This window comes from Trichosurus vulpecula, chromosome 4, assembly GCF_011100635.1.
Source record: "Trichosurus vulpecula isolate mTriVul1 chromosome 4, mTriVul1.pri, whole genome shotgun sequence".
Lineage (NCBI taxonomy): Eukaryota > Metazoa > Chordata > Mammalia > Diprotodontia > Phalangeridae > Trichosurus > Trichosurus vulpecula.
In genome coordinates, this window is record NC_050576.1 from 167,816,259 (window position 1) to 167,835,509 (window position 19,251).

The 19,251-nt window shown below is 49.5% G+C and overlaps 1 protein-coding gene across 8 annotated transcripts in view; it reads left to right on the forward strand.

Moving 5' to 3' along the window:
* Window positions 1-18,098, forward strand: part of BCAS3 (BCAS3 microtubule associated cell migration factor) — a 772,682-nt gene extending 754,584 nt beyond the window's left edge. For 3 of the 8 annotated variants that reach the window (XM_036754172.1, XM_036754176.1, XM_036754173.1), the window contains 2 exons: window positions 1,369-1,434; window positions 17,195-18,098. In XM_036754172.1, coding sequence (XP_036610067.1) covers window positions 1,369-1,434; window positions 17,195-17,343 — 215 coding nt within the window. In that variant the 3' untranslated portion in view covers window positions 17,344-18,098. Of the gene's footprint in view, window positions 1-1,368; window positions 1,435-13,878; window positions 13,970-17,194 lie in introns of all 8 variants that reach the window. The other 5 variants (XM_036754180.1, XM_036754177.1, XM_036754179.1 and 2 more) reach the window with 3 other exon arrangements.
* The last annotated feature ends 1,153 nt before the right edge of the window (window positions 18,099-19,251 follow it).

Sequence of the window (19,251 nt, forward strand, 5' to 3'; positions counted from 1 at the left end):
ACAACTAGTTCAAATTTACCGTCTTTCTCTTGGGTCTCAGTTTTTACATTCTAGAATCCTCAGAGCAGAATTTTGAGGCAAACAGACCTCTCTGGAGTTGTAGAGAAGGATTTCTACACACATCCTAAGCAGAATGTTTTCTTTTTTAATTTTATGAACTTACGTGCTCTCAGGGCCCATATTGCAAGACTAAAGTAGATCAGTATTCCTAAGATGTCTTTAATGTAACGTTTCGTGGGCCTTTCTGGGCACCCACACCCAGGGATCGCCCGAAGCCCATGGTTAGTTTTGGGATTTTTTTCTCCTACTCTCACCTCCTTCCCTGCCCCCCTCACCCCCAGGGCCTGTTGGGGCCCCAGCCGTGGGGACATTTTGAGGTCTTGCTAGTGGAAAAATACTGCTCGCCTCCCACTAGCTCTTCCAGGCCTCGCGTGTCTTGCTGGGCTCTCACCAACCTCCCTCAAACTTTTCCCCACATGTATTTTATTTAGCGTAGCTTGATAGCTTTCAAATTCCACCCCTCCATGCTTAATTGAATTTGGGGAGAATACCCATCTATTTGTTCCATTTGTTCAGGATGCCTTTTTCCACTCTGTGCCCCGTGAGCTCATCCTCCTGTAATACTCCCATCATCTCCAGTCAGCCTAAGCACATGCTGTCTCCTCCCTGATTTGTGTGGAGTGGATCTAGCCAGTCTCTGTGGTGCACTTCCTCGCATGCGCATGACAACATACTTGACCTAGGCCGGCCGCCGTTAGAGAATGGACAGGGACCCCTTGAAAGGTTTGGAGCCTCTTTGGCTTCATATTTTATTCATCTCCAAGTCACTGAGAGCCAAACGAGGATACGTTTAATGCATCATAGTAAGTCTCGACCGGCATTCCCCAGTTTCCCAAGCAAGCCAACCAGCCATACTGTAGGGGTGCTGCCAGGCGGGTTTTAAGTCCATGACTTATTTCCTGGGAATCTTGGCCATTGGCCTGCCCTGACCACACACTGCCAAATGAGGCATTTGTCTTTCTGCTGCCAGAGACCAAAAACGAGGTACAGAGTGGGCCAAGGAGGACCAATTGCCAGCTCCCCTTCCTCCTGTCCTATCCAGGATGGATAGGGACAGTTTGAGAGGAAAAAATAAAAAAATGGGTATAAAACCTCAGGGTAAGTTGGGGTCTGGGTTCTTCTCTTCTCTTGGGGGATTTGAGTGTTGTGTCCCTGCCCTGCCCCTCGAGCCACTTGGAGTCCCCAGCAGCCCAACCAAAGCAGATAAACTGTCTGAAAAGGTGTTGTTTTGGCCCCACATTGTTTTACTATCTCAAAGATCTTTTTTTTTTTCATTTTCTTTAAAGAAATATTTTATTTTTAATACAGACACAGCCCTTGACGTAGCAGTAAAAAACATCACCCCCGAGAGACACATGGCTGTGAAATGTTTTGGTATGTAACTGCCCGCCTTCGACCCAGGTCTGACAGATGCACAAAATCAAAGGTTCTCGTTGGTATCAAGGGACTGCCCCATGGCTGGGTTGGCCCCCTGGCTGCTTGTGCTTCAGGAGCCAAGCGGGAGGGGGCTGGAGCTGGGGTGGAATAGGGAGGAGGGTGAAGGGCAGGCAGCTGGCACACATTCCTTTCTCACCATCCACACGGGCACGATGTGGCATCGAGGAGCTGGACATAAATTGGTGGGGGTGCTGGGGGGGAAGAGTTTCTTTGAGAACCACTCCCCCCCCCTTTTAAGATGGAAGTCAAATTTAGGATTCTGTTGTGCAGAGCAGGGAGGTCACTAGGCTCTAATGCACTTACCATTGACTGCCCCTCTTGTAGTGCGTCTATTAGTGAGTAATTGGATTTGTACCTATTCATTTGCAGTCCCTGCAGGAGCTCTGAGCTGGCCCCCAGCATAATTGGTGCTGTCTCTATTTTTACATCATTAGATTAGCCCCGACTCCTGGCCACTTGTTGTCTGCGCTTGTCTGTCCATTTATACAACCTAATGTAACACAAAATTCATTACTGATCACATTACTTTCAACTCTGAAGCTAGCCTTGTGATAAACATTTGCTTAACCCCTTCCCGCCCGTGGGATAGGCCAGGAGGACAAATGCACTTCCACTCAGCAGGCAAATCGATATCTTAATACACCAAAGTGGAATTGCATTTCTAGATTTGTTATTCCTCCTGGAGGAGCAAATGGAAAGGCTGGTCTGCACCCGGCGGGATTGAATAATGAATGGGGCCCCGGCACCAGCGGCACGTCTGGGCCCCGAGCAGAGAAGCCAGCGAGGCATCAGCTGTCCCAGGGGCACTTCTGGAAGTCGTAGGGGCTTGTCATTTCCTCCTCCACCCTTTTCTGTGGGTTTACAATCTTGGACTAGAATCCTAATGGCCAGGAATGGTAAGGCTAGGCCTGGCCCCTCTACGGTCTCCCTCCCCAGCCTCCTTTTCTGTTGCTCTGCACAGGCCTAGGGAAGCCTCTCACTGTTTCTGTAAGTCATTCTGGGGCCCCTGAAATGGCCTCTAAGCTGTGAGGGTGGTGTCTCACAGCCATTGTTTGCTGTGCTTGGATGTGCCCTTTAAGGGAAAGCCCATGGAAAGGGACCTGTGGTTGAGGCAAACCTATTTGCTGCCTTTATTAGTTTTTACCAAGGCCTTGTCCAAACCCAGTGAAGTCTTGAAAGTTTGTTTACTGTATTATTTATTAGTTAGGTTCATTAACAATGTACCCCACCCCCCTTACCTCCAAGACACATGGGCCAAAATCCAGATGCCATGAGGATATTAAATTAAATCCAAACCTGTTCATAAAATTTACCTTTAAAAGATATCCAAAAACCATTACTTCTCAGAACTTGGTCACTCATATCCCTATGTTTTTCTGAATGAACCATGTCTATTTAAAGGCAAATGGCCTAGTAAAAAGGGTGCTGGACCTAAAATCAGGGAGAAGTGAGTTGAGGTCCCATCTCTGACACTTGCTAGCTGTGTGATCCTGAAGAGAGTCACATTTACCTCCGAACTTCAGGTTCCTCATCTGTAAACTGGATATAATAACAGCTCTGGCACCTACCTGCACTCTGGTACAGAGTGGAATAGTGGGTAGAAAAGTGGCCTCAAAACCAGAAAGACCCAGGTTTGAGTCCAGCTTCTGTCAAAGACTGGTGGTGTGAACCTGAACAAGTCATTCCACCTCTTAATGCTCTGGGTAACTCCCTGAAATTCTAAGTTGCAGAGAAGGGGCTGACTCGCATTGGTGGAAAGAGTTTCCTTACCTGGAAGTTTCCCATACTGGCAAATCTTTACCTGTCTAGAAGGGCTGCTGTGATTTGATAATGTATGTAAAGCACTTTTTAAACTTTACAGTGCTACATCAATGTCGATGATGGTGATGATGTCATATGGAACCTGTGAGTTCAGCACACAGAATGAGGTGATCAGGCAGACAGCCTGCAGACCTCAAACAGGTGCCTTTGGCTGCAGCTCTGAGCTGTACATATGTTAGAGAAAGAGGGCAGGGTTGGAAGGGGCAGCAACTCTGTCATTAACTCTGTTGCCTTTTGCAAAAGCACACAGTCACCCACCACTCCACCCGTTCCCTTCCTGTCTCTGAGGAACAGCCGCACCAGCTCCAAGTCATTAGCCTGAAGGGCTGTTTATGTCAAGAGGAAAAATACCCCAAGTTATTGAGAAACCCTCATAAAGCCTGCAATGCGTTCATTAGGAGAAATAGACAAGGAGACAGGGAGGAAGTCGAAAGGAACCTATTACATTTGAGCCATAAATCGCTAAGTAATACAACTGTAGGCAGAAGGCACTGGGTTGGATAAGCATCCGTGACCAGGGCACATTCTGGGAAGGAGGGAGGGAGAGATTAGGAAGATGGTCTTCTAAGTCAACAGGAGGTAAGAGGAATACAGTCATTCAAACTCACCCAGGGCGATAGCTCACCCTGCCCATTTGAGAGAAGCGGGTGCTAGAGCTCCCTGAAAGCAGAAAAACTCACAAATGCTTTGCTGAGTTTTGTGTTCATTCTTGGGCAGGAATGAGGAGAAATGAGGCCTTGTCTCCAAGGTGAGCCATGGGGATTCAGAAGAGATCAGAGATTCTGAGAAGTAATAGGGGAAGAATCTCAGAGCCCCAGAGGTGATCGGCCCCATTTCCCTGTGTTCCTCATATTTTCTCCATTGCTCTTTTATGTGATTTCCCCAAAGAACTGAGCCAAGATTGGTTGATGCTTCTCTAGCTTTGGTTGTAGGAGAGGTGACCTCTCCTGAGTGTTCAGTTAGGAATCAGTTGACCTGCATCTGAAAACCCGATCTTCACCATACAAAAGTCACCCCCCCATGCCACCCCCTTCCCATCTCTACCACTTTTATAAGCTGTGTGACATTTAGCGAGTCAGCAGACCTCCCTGAGCCTCCATCCCTTCATCCGTAAAATGAGGCATCTGAATTAGAGGACCTATAAAGTGCCTTCCAGCCCTCAGTCCCTCACCACGACATACACACAATTTTAGGGAATTGTTGAGTGATCATGAAACCAGAATGAGCCAAAGTAGCCCCAGAGAAGGATTACACACACACACACACACACACACACACACACACACACACACACACACACACACGCAGCAATTATGGGATATGCCAGGAAGCAAGCTCCACCTGTGGGTGACCAGGGCACTGTAGATCTCTTCTGCTTTGGCACCATTACCTGCAAGCCAAGCAAAAGCCTGGTAGGGGAAGGAAGGACCCCCACCCTTTGCCCCATAACCCCAGAAGGCATAAACTTCACAACTAGCTAAGATTGTTGTTCTGCCATAACCCGTCGGTGTCCCTAGGTAAGTCTGCGGATCCAAGGATTGATCTATGGCTCGGGACCACTAGACTATCACCTCTGTGGCAGTAGGGCAGAACAGAGCTGGGTGTGAGGGTGGGGAAGGAAGCTGGACTGTCTATCCAGTGGTACATTTTAATTCCTTAGCCTTAGTGGAAAGGGGAAAAAAAGGAAAAAGCCACATCTTACTGAATTCTTGGCTTGCGTTATTGAGAATTTAATTATGTTGGGGCATTTGAATGAGAACCAGATGAGGTTCAGGCAGGCCAGGCAAGTGTTCAAGACGTGCGGCGTCTTTCTTTAAGATCCAAGGGCCCACTGCCCCCTGCCTCATGCCCCATCAAGGCTGCAGTGTGGCCGAGATGAACCAAAATGGACTCTCCTGAATCTGGTCACTGGGGCTACAGGAAGAGTGGGAGATTCAGACATGGTGGCCAATCATCAGGCCTGAAGAGAGGGTCCCATTCCCCCTCCTCCCACTTCGGCTGCTCCCCTCCACTAGAGTCTCCATATCTTCCCAGGACCTGGGCCTTGTTCCCGGCCTTTCCTCTCTCACCACCCACCCCACCCCCCGCCCCCGCCTCCATCCCACTAAGCATGCACACTCGGCATCTCAGCAGATGTGCAGAAATCTCTGTGCATTTAGGGTTTCTCCCAGCTAGACATTTTTTCTCCACAAGGTATGCCTGCTATGTTGCTAGGACCCTGGGTTTCCCAAAAAGAGAATTTCCTCAAGTCTCTGGCTGTGCTTTTGTGCAAATACGCTGCAGGAGAGGAGGCAGAAAGGTGGAAGGTGCATTTCAGCTGTCTAGAAATATATTCAGGCCCATGCCTCTTGGGAGGGTGTGGGAAGCCTCAGTACCTCAGGGAAACTAAACTGTATGGGACTAGTGGGGCTGAGCAGGGGAAGACCAGGAGTAACAAAGGTTTGGTTTTTTTATAACCATAAAATCACAATAATAATAATAAGATTTTATATTTATTTACATAGTACTTCAAGTCCTCCCACATGCTTTCCCCATTAACAATAATTAACGCTGATATAGCACTTTCAAGTCATAAAATACTTTCGAATACTTTGTGATTTTATCTCACAACAGCCCTTGGAGGCAAAGAAATGTTAAGTTGTTTGCCCAGGGTCACAAGTGTGTGTGACAAGATTTGAACTCTGGTTTCCTGACTTCCGGTGTAGCACTCTATCTTCACTACAACTCTGTGAGTAGGACAAGGCAAGTATTATCCTTAGTTGACAGACGAAGGAACTGAGTCATAGACAGGCAAGGCAACTTGCCCCATGTCCCCTAGAACGTCAGTCAGCAAGTCTCCTGATTCCCAGCCAGCCTGCTCATCTCCGTCTCTGACACCTATAGAGCCTAGCTTAGAACTTCTACTGAACCTCAAAGCTGACCTGTAAACATTACTGTAACTCAACCCAGGAAGGACCACAGAAACTCAACAGGACAGCCTCCTGTCCTGCCTGGACTGGACTGGCCTTTTGTTTGTAAGAAATATATTAAAAGATGGGTCAACTTAGGTGTTAACCAGAGCCATTAGTTCAATCAGATGCCCATCAGTATTCTGGGATTTCACCAGTATGGAGCGTGAGGGTTCCCTCCACCAAGGCAGGCTGTAGTGTCCTTCATTCCTTAGTAGACAGTTTTCATGAGTTGCTGTAGCCAGAAAGTGTGATTGCTTTCAGAACCCCCTGAGCGAGAAGTCCTTTTGGATTTCTTTTGTCCGCTTCCCTGGTAAGAGACAAAAAGGCCATAGTCAGGCCCAGGCTTCCTAGTTCAGTGGAACCCACCAGGGCTTGTGCTCTGCTAGTATGTCCTTCATCAACCAGAGGCATCTCCATGCCTCAGAGAAGGATCTTAGTGGAGGGAAGTAGCTTCACTATCTCTAAACATAACCCTGGAAGGACTCTGAGCAGATCAACCTTACATATCTCCAACTATTATCCAACTTTATTTCTTCTGCTGCTCTTCTCTGCCTCTCCATACCCCAGTATCCCTTCTCCTGACCCATCACCTCAGTCCCTCCTCCCACTTCTCTCTTTCCTCCAATCTCTGCCATCAGACCCCTACCTTGCCCTCTCCCCATCCCTCACCCCTCTCTGTCATCTTACAGGATACTGCCTCCTCTCAGATCAAGAAAATTAAATACAGAGGTTTGTGAATGTAGAGCAAGAAGGGTCTTTATCCATCTGACCCGTTCACTTTGCAGATGAAGAAAATAAGGCCCAGATACAGAAATTTTGGGGTTTTTTGGTGCCTAAGGAGCTACTTCTGATCACTAATCAACAAGAATTTATTAAGCACTCACTGTGTTCCATTCACTATGATAAGAAAAAGCAAAAACAGTCCTTGCCGTTAAGAAGCTTACGTTCTAATGGAGGAGACAACATGTACATAAAGAGATATATACAATGTATGCTAGAGCAGGTGGAAGGTGGTCTTATAGGCAGGGGAGGCACTACCAGGTAGGGAGACTGGAAGGGGACTCCTGCACAATATATTTGAACCAAGTCTTGAAGGAAGGGATTCTAAACAATAAGGGGAAGTAGGAAAGGCATTCCAGGCAAGAGGCATAGCCAGTCCAAAGGCCCAGAGATGAAAGATAAAGTGCTGTTTGTGACGAAGAGCAAGTAGGGGAGTCGGAGCGGGCATTAATGTGTAAGAAGACTGGGAAGCTAAGAATGGGCCAGGTTGTGAAGACCTTCAAATGCTAAATAGATGAGTTAATATTTGAGCCTAGAGGTACTAAGGAGCCACTAGAGTTTATTGAGGAGGAAAATGACATGTTCAGATATGTGTTTGAGGAAAATTATTTTGGCAGCTTGTGTGAAGGACGGATTAGAATGGAAAGAGACGAGATGATGATGTACCAGGTTGGTGACCATGAACCTGGGAGACCAAGAAGACAGTAGAGATACAACAGTAATAGAAGAAGTTCAGAAATGGGGTGGGGGGGCAGGGAAAAATGAGTTCTGTTTTGGACATAATGAATTTGAGCTGCTTATAGGACTTCCAGTCCAAAATGTCCAGTAGGCAGTGGGTAATGTGAGACTTGAGCTCAGGAGAGAGACTGGGGCTGGATGTATAGATCTAGAGTTCATCTGCTTAGAGATAGGCAGAGATATGGAAATGAACAAGACCACCAGGCATGGTGAGAAGAAAGAAAAGGGCCTGGGATAAAGCAGGTCTAGCTGTTCTTGAAGGGGTTGCCAAATTATTTTCTCCTTTTGAGTTCTGAGTGTGTTCTCCCCTCTCTCTCTCTCTCTCTCTCTCTCTCTCTCTCTCTCTCTCTCTCTCTCTCTCACACACACACACACACACACACACACACACACACACACACGGTTTAGGATACCTGTTCCTCTCCCATTCTGTAGGAAGAGCTGAGGATCAGCAGAATCCATACAGTAAGATGCCTTACAGAGAGTTTCTGTGGCTACACCTCCACTGTTGCCTGTCTTTTTCCAGGAGGAGCAGTGAAAGCTCAGAAGAGCCTCAGGCAGGTCAGAAGGAAGTCAAGGGCTCTTCCACCCTCCTGTAACCATCAGGTTTCAGTGCAGCATCTCCAGCAGCAGTGTGGCAGACACTGCTATATGACTAACCTGAGTTTGGTGGGCTGACATCCCCACTGATCAGAGCTTTTAGTCGCCCAGGAGGCAGCTAAGAAACTAAGAGTTTGTGTTGCTTTGTGTTCTTGGCCCTGAGCCTGGTTCATTGTGGCTCTTGGTTCCCCTGTGTTAGAAATTGGAGGTCAGGCCTGAGGGCTGAGGTGTGAATGAGGGAAACCAGGTTGGGGGCAGGGACTGCGTTTCAGGCACACCTTCAGCACTTCGGAACCCCAAAAGACTGGCTCTGGCCCAGAGAGCAAATGTCTGATTACAAGTAGAGGGGCCGCGGATGGGCTGCCGCCTTTCCTGGGAGAAGGGAGTAGTTATGGCTGAGGTCACTGTCGAGCAATGTGAATCTGTCATTGAAACTATCTGACCATTTTCCTGGTGTCCTCCAGGTGCTCAGCCTCAGGTACTAGGCTACAGAGATAACTAGGCCAAAATGCCTGTCCTTTCTCCCTTGTCTGCCCGTAGGAAGCAAAAGACCAGAACCGGGAACTATCTGTTATCAGCACATGGTGATAGATGCTTTACTCCCCCACCCCCAACCCCCCCACATCAAATTCATGCTGCCTCCTCTGCCAGCTGTTTTACCAACTAGAGTCCTAAGAATGCTGCCTGTGTGAATGGAAAACCCCTCCATAGGAGAAAAGTTCATCCCAGACCCAGGCAGAGGTGGGGAACCTGCAGTCTCGAGACCATATATAGCCCTGTAGGTCCTCAAGTGTGGCCCTTTGACTGAATCCAGACTTCACAGAACAAATGATTCAGTCAAAGGGCTATACTTGAGGACCTATAGGGCCCTCTGTGGCCTGGAGGCTGCAGGGTCCCCACCCCTGCCTCAGAGCTTTTCTCCTTGGCCAGGATCTCAGTTAGTGGAATCACAGATTGGGGACAGGCAGTATCTGGCCAGGGGGGTAGGAGGAGCTAATGGCAAAGTGAAGAGAGCAGCTTCCTGACTGCTCCCTCTGGACAAGCCTGAGATCAGGTCTGGTGGAAGTGCCCTGTGGCCAGTGCTAGCCACTATTTGGCCAATGTGGTGGATTTCTGTGGGCTCTCAGCCCAGAAGAGGTGACCGAGGGCCAATGAGAGAGACAGAGAGGTGCGGGGACACACAGAGCCCTTTGGGGACCCCCACTGCAGAGCTGCCCAGGGCTCCAGAGGGTGGGCTCACAGTAGGGCAGAGTTGAGAGAAGGGACCCTTCCTGAGGCCTGGCATTCCTACCTACATGCAGAGGAGAACCCTGGCCCTCTCCGGTTGATCTCCTTCAGCTGTCTGTCTTTTTAACCTCTGGCTCAGGGTTTCTGAGAGAAAACAGGAGCAAATGTCTTTCACCAAGCTAAACCTTCTCAAGAAGTTGCGGGGTTTTGGCTTCCTCCTTGATCCTGGCAAACTCCTCATTCTGTCTTCCACCTCAGATTCAGGACTTAAAACTGCCCTGTCTCCCTGAGAAACTCCTTCTCTCCCACTCCCACATAGCTGCCTACATCCTTCTCCACTCTGATAATATTAGCCCTGGAATCAAATCCAGGGCTGCCAAGGCACTGAAGACTGTCCTGGAGTTCTAGGGTTCATTTAAGGAATGGGCTCTAATGCAAACAGGGAGCAAGAATGAATGAGCCCCTTTCTCTGGTCACCCTCTAAGGGAGTTTGGCCTGACCCCATATCCAAAGGAGTCACAGGTCCAAAAAGACCATGAAGTATGGTTTCAGAGGCACTCAGATGGGAACAGCCTTCCCCACATAGCTCTTCAGGTATGGAACACCTCCCAAATCCCAAAGACCTTTACTACTACCAGTGTAGGGCCAATTGAAGCTGAAACTCTAAGCTTTCCTGGCCCATTGTTCCACTCCCCAGGTCTAGTCTGGTACCATTAGCACCACTGAGCCTGGAATGGTGGGGGTTGGGGAGTAGGGGCAGCAGGGTGCTGAAGCCAGCAATCAATGAGTCAGGACAGGGCGAGAAATTTATTTTACAGCTTCTAGGAGGGCATTTGCAAAGAGAAATAGAAGAAATTAAAAGCTATAAACAAATACCTGCCACCCTCATTCCGTAGGCCATTTCTTGATTAAAAGGAGAAAAACCATAGTACACCTGGGACACTCAGGACCTGGTGAGGCCAACCTGGCATGGGCCCTAGGCTGCGGGGACACCTGCTGGTGAGGGCAAATGGAGAGAGAAAAGCCCATTGAGGTGATTTCTTCTCTCCCCCTACCCCAGCCCCTACCCCTCTTACCTGGGCACCACTGCTGCCTTTCTGGGACCCCGGGGAAGATTCCAAGACACAGGAAGGGATAGGAAGCTTAGTGTACCATCTCCCATGGATTTCACGGTGAACCTGAGATATGGGGTAAGAAAGGGCCCCCTGGGCTCTGGCATGTCTCCTTCTTCCCCCCGTTCTTCCCCATCCTTTCCACATGTTGGAATGGGTAGGTTCTCAGTTTGCTTTCCAGGGAGTTGGGGGTAGGGGTGGCCCCAGCCCATTCACTCTCCTAATCCCTTTAATGGGCCGCACTGTGGAGACTATAAAGCAGCCTGACTGGAGCCTCAGCAGCAGTGAAGGGCAGGAGGCCATGAGTCCTGCAGCTGCTGCTCCTGCCCCTGCCCTCTCCCTCCCCCACTGGGCCAGCCTGAGCCTCTATAGTCCTGGGGGATGAACCCTGGAAGCCCCCATCTACAGGCAGCTCCATGTTCTCCGCTCCTTCCCATTCCTCTCTGCCTTCTACCAAATGGAACTGACAGCTCTGGAGGTTCTGAGTTAGGCCTAAGGAGGTTCATGAGAGATAGCTGGGCCTCATCCCCTTCCCCCACCTGAGTCCCTGGCTGGCCAGACCTGTACTTATCCATCCACCCACAGAGAGGCCCAGGGGTTTCTGACTGAATCTAGGTAATGACTTTCTAATCCCATGCTGGGGTGCTTTAAATGTGCTTTCAACTGAGCAGTACAGGGCTGAAGGAAATTTTGGCCTTTCTCTTAAAAGTTATGGATCTCAGGGCTAGTCCACACTGCCTCAGCCTGACCCTGGTAGATGCCGTTGTTCTAATACCATAACTTCTGCAGACTCAGACACCCTAGGCCAGTACACTTTTAAGATTCTGGGCTGTGTGGAGTCACTGACAGTTTATGAAAAAAGGCATGTATAAGTTCTTTGTGTCAGCACACTTAGCCTTCTGAATGGCTCACTCCTCTGGCCAGCTCAGGACCTAGTGTCATGTACCCTGGAGGCTTAGAGATGGCAGATGAGCCTTCCCAGATCCCTCCTGGCATCTCCAGACAGCTGCCTAGCTGGAAGGGAGGAACAGAGGACTCTGTGTGGCCCAGAGTTTGTGAGCAGGTGAATCTGGAACAAGAGAAGGAAGAACCACTAAGGCAAGCCAGATGGGAGCTGGTTGTTGGGTGTCAGGGGAGAGGACAGGAGGTGGGGGAAGCTTGGACACATCATGTTGTGGGTCCTGGGCAGTGGAGCCCTACTATGTTTTCCCTGGATACTGAGTGGATGTGCCCCTGGAGAGATGTTCACAACTGAGCCTGGATCTTTTAAGATGGAATGGCCCTGTTAGGGGCCCCTTGGGCCTTTGCCTTCCTTGCAGACATTTTTCAGGCATACAGATTTTGGTCCTAGAGAAAGAGGAGAGAAGTAGCTTGACCCTGAATGAGAGCCCTTCTTCAGGTGTTCCTTTTCCATCCCTGCCACCCTTCTCCTCAAGCACCTGCCCCTACCAGGCAGAACCCTCCAGTCTAGGCAGACATTTCCTCAGGTTTGACATCCTCACAGGCCGGCCCTCACTCCACATACCACTTCGGAAGGACTTTGGATTCCTACTCAGATACGTGTAAAGGGAGGGTGCCATTGAGAGACAGGGACACGGGAAAGGGTTGGAGCACTGCCTGCCCTGATGCCCCCATACCTGAGCCCAGTAAGGTGAAGCAGAGACACCCAGCAGAAACAACGGTTCAGGCCTCCCGAGGCAGCTGTAGTCTGCTACCTCTGGAAGAGCCTGTGTGTAACACTTATATGGGGCTCCTACTTCCTTGAAGACTCATGTTCCTTCCCCCAGACCCTCTCTCTTCCTCTCCTCCTGTAAGTCTGTGAGTAAAACTTGGACCGTTTCTGAATTCTTCCCAGTTCCTTCTCCCCACGAACTCTAACTCTAACTCCTAGACCTGTTCTCTATTCTCCCAGACCCTGAGGAGTTGCCTTTTCCCCATCCCTGACTGTCTCTCTTGGGTACCTTTGCATCATCATTCTACATCCCAACATTCCTCAGTGCTGGGGGCCTGGGGCAGTCAGGGACTGAGGATATAAGTCTTATTTTCTGCCATAAATCTTTGAGAGAGCCAGACCTCAAACGCTAGAAGGGACATATTCACTCCTATAAGTGGTGGGCTAGGCAGAGGTCAACATAATGTTACCCCCATAATTGCCCAATATCTTTCAACACTTCATCTTCTGACCTATACCTGGCACCTAGGGACAGCCATCTTTCCTGCCTACACTCTGACTGTGTACATGCCAGTCTAAGACTGACTTCGTAGGGAGTCAGGACCTCTTGATCCAATGCTGAACCTTGTGTGAGACTGGTTACATGACCCTGAGCTAGTGATATCACCTCTTTATCCCTCCCATTTTGCAGATGTGGAGAATGGCATGCCCTATCCCCCCAACCTCCATGGGAACAAAATGTGTCTGGCTCCTTGGAATAGAATTACCTTGTTTCTGAGCCCAGGTTACTTTTCTGGGAGTGGTTGTTACTCCTGATCAGTTGGTGAGGGGTTAGGGGGTGGGATGTCAGAGAAAGCTGATCTCCAGCAATCCCGGTGGATGGACAGACCCCATGTAGATCCCTAGAGATGGGCAGGGGTAAGAAATTCAGTGTACAGTGTGCTATGGATTACAAGATGAGACCCTCATAAGTCTTGGGAGGGAAAAGGAAGGAGGGAAAAGGAGGCTCAGCCTGTGCTATGTCCCTCATCACACACACCTGAAATTTCCCAAGCGAATAGGCTGATCCCACCTTACCCACTTTCACCCAAGATCAAGCATTGCATGTGTTTGGGAGTAAGCTGTGATACCCCACTCCCCTCCCCCAACTTTGCACTTGCTGAATGTGTGGTTCCCAGCCCCTTCCACCGTCTCCTTCATCATACTGCTTCCATCTTGAAAGCCTTCCCAGTTGGTCATCCCCACTACTCCTCTCCCAGGAGTTCCTCACAGATCCCTACATGCATGGCAATGTCCTCATGGATGGAAATTCTCCATAGGGCTGCAGAGTTTGCAAGTTTGACTTCCTTCTCCTGACACCCTCTAAAACCTGCTTGTAAAACAAAACAAACAAACAAAAAAACACCAACCTAAACCTATATGCCTCTTTAGCTATACCCATATCTTCAAAATAGATGCCTCAATGCTTTTCTTTTAAAAGGAAAAAAAAAAGGAAAAAAAAAATCCCATCAGCCCAGCGCTCGTGAACAACCCTACAATAACAAAGCATTGTGCGTTCGTGATGGAGGAAGGTAAGGCAACATTTTTCCTTTTCTAGTTTACTTAACCAGGGCTGGGTGGGGCAGGGGAAGGAGAAGCCAAGGACTGAACACCCTGAAGCTGGCTTCCCTCAGACATATACTTCCTCTGTTACCCCAGGGCCTTCTAGGAGAATTCCCAGGAGCTTGACCAGAGAGTAGCTAGTTCTCTGGATCCCCCATGATTGGCCTAGCAAGGGGAATGGAACCCGATATCACAAATTCACCCCCATCATCTCTACTCTTTCAGGGCTGATGGGCTGGACATCCTGCTGATGTTCCCTTCCGTTTCCCAACCCCTCCTCCCCTCAGTGGTTTGGAATAGGCTCATGGCCTCATGTAGAGTGTTCTCTGGTTGGTGCTGTGGGATGGAGTTGGCCAGTCATCAGCCAAGGGGACAGAACTCCAAGTCTTTGGGCTGCCTGAATGAATCCTGCTTCCCTCCACCTTCTTCTTTGTAGTTTGTTGACTAGAATGGCTTAGAGATCCCATCCATAGTAGATGATAGAGCATCCAGGGGACAGCACATTTGCCCTGTAGAATTCCCCCGGGCTGGAGTGACTGGTCATGTGGCAGGGTCAGGAAGGGCAGCCTGAGACATACCAGTCCCTCTGGTGCTTGTTCACCAAGCATGGGGATAGCAGCTGTCCAGAGAGTGCTTGTCAGAGGCCCAGCCTTGTCCATCTGCTTGTAGACTCAACACTGGGGTGGGGGTGGGGGTGGGGGAGCAGAGGGAAGGGGAGATGTGCTGTCTAGGCCTGGGCCCTCTGGTTGTCTGTTTCTGAAGCTCCTTGTCCTGGGCATGCTGGCATTCTTCTTCTCTTAACCCCCTAAACCTTCCTCTACCTGATCCTTGCTGATGTTTGGAAGATGATAAAGTTCCTTCTTCTAGGTACTGACCCTAGGAAGCATGGAGGGGTGGGGGTGGGGAGGGAAGGTGAGAGTCTTTCAGCATCTTCCCTGCCCCTCCTGCCAAGAGCTCTTCAGCTCATCTCCTTGCTTTGCCAGCCAATCTTTGTCCCCATCCCCCAACCCGCCGTCTTGGTATAAAGAGAGAGAAAAGACCTGGAGAGGTTTCAGAGTGCTGGGAGGGGTGGCATGGAGAGGGTATGTGCCCCTCTCCCCTGCTCATATCTCCCTGAAGCTCTTGGCTGTTTGCCTTTCCTGATTTGCATCTGAATTTCCTTCTTTTCTTCTCTCTGTTGCCCACAGCCTGTGCCATATTGGTTGGGATAGGGATGAGTGGCAGTGTGGGGGTACAGGGGAGATGGATAGTCAAGGGGAAGTAGGGGCTCAGACCAACTGATTGCCTTGTTTCCTGCCCCCTCCCTGCCCCTCACCTTGGAAGACTAAGCAGGCCACTGCCATCCAGAGAGTAGCACCTGGAGTGGATTTAGCTTTCATCCCTGGGACCTGAAACTGCCAGATCCAGCTTTAGACTCACTGGCCTTCCACAGACATGCCCACTTACCTAACTGCATTCATTCTGCTGCACAAGTCACTGAGGCTCTCGCATCCTGGCACCCACCTAATAATTAGCACCCCTTTTCATCCATCTCCTTATACTGCCCTTGTGCTCCAAATGCTGTATGACCAGTCCTAGAGTCATGCCAGTCCTATTCCCAGGATCCTTGCAGACTCCTCATTTCCAGGCACAGTTTCTCAAACAGTGATACAGGGACCCTTGGGGGTCCCCAAGATACTTTCAGGGGATCCTCAAAGTCAAAACTTTCATAATAAAATAAAAAGTGGTCTTAAGACCAAAAAGTTTGAGAACTACTCATTCCAGGGAAGGAAATGTAGACTTCTTGACTCCTTGGATGCTGGTTACAGATAGCACTGGCCTGAAGTGGTTCTCTGGGGTTGTGGCCCTACTGCTGTCTGGCTTGGTGCCTGTGCAGACTTGGTTTTATCAATGGTGTCCAGCCAGGGAGTCAGGGCCCCTAACCAAAGGCAGCTGTGCATGAGAAGGAACCAAAGGCCCCAAACCAGACAGGATAAGTACAGCATCGTGGGCTCAGCCACTCCTGGCTGATTGAAATTACTGCCTTGACTTCCTGAGCTCATGGCACCAGGGAGGAAAGGAGGCTGCCTTGCAGTGGGGTTGCTTGCTGACGGTATGCTGCGGGTCAGCTTCTCGCGAGTGTGTTCCTACTCCAGGCTGGCATGATGGTGCACAGTGGGTAGCTACAACTAAGTGGGGAAAGAACCTTGTTAAAGAGTCCAGGGAAGGGGACCAGGATCTGAGAGGGAACCTCCATACCCTACTGGGTATGTCTGAGTGCCCTACATCTCAGCCTCTGTATTCTGTCAGCCTTTATATTCTGGAACCTCTAAGCAGCCTGGAGAGGAGAACAGAGGAACCTTAGCAGCTCTGTGGTTATCTATTCACCTGTATGTAACTTACCCCCCATCTCCCTCCTACCTAACCGTATTCTGCCTACAGTGGTAACAAGAGGTTTGCCAGGAGGTTCCAAAGATGAATTTGGCTAATGGTTGACAGAAGGTGAGGTGTGTGTGTGTGTGTGTGTGTGTGTGTGTGTGTGTGAGAGAGAGAGAGAGAGAGAGAGAGACAGACAGACAGAGAGACAGACAGACAGACAGACAAAGGCAACCTCATAGCAGGGCCAATAGGCAAAGTGCCATAGACTGAGGTTGGCATGGCAACAGACCTATGGACTTTGAACCTTGTACTAAGAGTGTATGTATGTGCGTTGGGAGGGTGGGAAAGGAAGGAGGGAGCCATGATTGATTCCTCCCTCCTTCAGACACTGTGGTCTCATTACTATACACAGGGCACAAGCTGAGCTGACAACTCTTTCTCTCTGCTGGAGGGACCCTTCATGCATTCCTCCATATTTCTGCAGCCTGCAAGGATGTATCTATATATACACATGCATGGATCTAACTGTGTTGTACATTGGCAGGGTTAAAAATACATTTGGCCTACTGGTGGTGCCCCACAATGAAGTCAGACCTCTATCTGGGACCCTAAGCTCCAGATCAGCTTCTGGTCCCATCCAGAGGCATAGGGGTGGGACGACCAGCTGAGGAGACAGCAGTGAGATGCCTGGATGATCCCTTAGGTGTCAGCGTGGACAGCTAAACATCTGTAATGGCTGAGCCATCCCAGCAAATCCCTGCCCTTCAGGGAGCACCTCTCACTCCCAACCCCCAGGCTGTAGCCTTGACCTGGGATGTCTTCTCTTTCTTTTGCAGAACTCCAGCGAGAGGGAAGCATCGAGACTCTGAGTAACAGCTCAGGCTCCACAAGCGGCAGCATCCCCCGAAACTTCGATGGCTACCGATCTCCTCTCCCTACTAACGAAAGCCAGCCCCTCAGTCTCTTCCCCTCCGGCTTCCCTTAGCCTCCTCTGACAATAACAACTCTATTTCCAGCCAGCCTGCCCCCTGAGGAAGCTTCTTACCCCTGGGGAGGGGAGGACCTGGGCTTGGTTACACTCTCCAGCATCTGCTCTCCTTCCACTGACCATCCTACCCAAGCACACTGATGAAGACCCCAGCCTGTTTCCCGTCCGTCTGCTGTGACAAGAAGAGACAGCCAGTAAAAGCACCGAATGGCTCTGCGGCTACTCTCCCTCCCTCTTCAGTGTGGCCAGCAGGAGACTCTCCAGAAGTTCAGTTCTACCCTCAGTGTTGCACCTGTTCTTATGCACTGGATCTGGTTTTGTATTTTCTAGCCAGCGAAGGGGATAGCCCACTCATGGGCCAGCAGCAGAGCCCAGAGCTCCAGCGGCTGGGGGTGGAGAGAAGATGGATTGAGTTGGGCCTAGAATCTGGCTCCTCTAAGCTGGGTGGCCACCATCCCTCTTCCCTCTGATATAACAAAGCATTGCTTCGCTGTTTCCCTTCACCCATTTCCCTCCCGTTGCCACATGAACTGAGGCCAGGAGTATTATGGAAAATGGAGGGAGAAAGTTGTCTCTCTTTTCCAACCCTACTGCCCCTTTGGCTCATGGGAAGAGTTGGTATTTCTTACAGTTACCTGTTTTATCCTAATCCTGTATTAAGATTCAACTCCTCTATTTGGTGAAGGAAGCCATGGTTATTGAAACTCTGTAAAGAAGTGCACGTCTTGTCCAATAAATCAAACTGAAATCAGGTTTTGTGTCCCTGAGCTGGTGATGGGGGCAAGGGGGCTCCTCCCCAGAGGCTGGACTGAGCCCTGGGGCACAGGCCCAGCTGTCCCTATCACACATATCCCTGTGGCCAGCCTTGGTTCTCTGGAAACATGAAGGGGGCGGGGGTTGGGTAGGAATAGGAGGTGGGAAGAAGGGTTGACTTTTGACTCTGGCATATGGGATCTGGTCCTGCTTTGCACACTCTTCACCTCCTTTCTCTTCTCTTTCCAGGAGAGGATGAGGCCTACATAAGCTTTAGACTCCTTACCTCTCATTAAGGCAGACTTTGACATGCTGAGCCAAGCTAGTGAAAGAAAGTAGGCCAGGGCCTAATGCTTATCTATGTGATTGGAGTTAGACTTTTTGGGGGAGGGGGAGAAGGGCTGGTTAATTCTCAGGATAATGGATCCCAAGGAGAGAGAGAAAGAGAGGGAAGGACTGGGGAAGAAATAGTCCTTGGTCTCTGATAATCCTAGGAGGCATTTTAGGGAGTATTCTCCTGGTGTCCCCTCTACACTCTCTCTCTCCCTCTCTCCCCTTCTCTCTCTCCCCACCACCTCCCTCTTCTCCCCTTCCCCACCCCACATTCTGGACCTGGTGATTCTCCAGATTATACCAGGTTATCTTAGACCCATAGGGGCTGGGAGAAGGGATCCCTGTTTCTAACAGGCTTGAGAAGGAAGGTAGAAAATCAAATTTAACCAACCTGGAGGGTCCTGCTCCCCAAAGGAAAGGAAAATAACACACATACACCCCAATCAGCTTTGGATGTTTGAATCAAATCCAACGAAAAGTGATTTCAGAAAAAGTTTTAATGGGATGAAATAATAAAGTACATAAAGAACCCTGTCTGTCCTTTGACCCTCACACACAGTGTATGTAAAATCCAATCCAAGCTAGTGAGGGCCCATTTCTTCATTCAGTACACTTAGAAAGCACCTACTGTACGCAGACCCCTGTGCTTAAGACTAGAGAAGATACATAGTTTAAATAAGACACAATCCTTGCTCCTTGTGGAGCTTACAATCTTGGAATAAGACACAAACAGATACAGACGTAATGTTTAATAACAGTTCAAAACCACTAGAGATATAGAAAACAGAACTCCATGAAGTTCCTGAAGGAAGGTTGTTA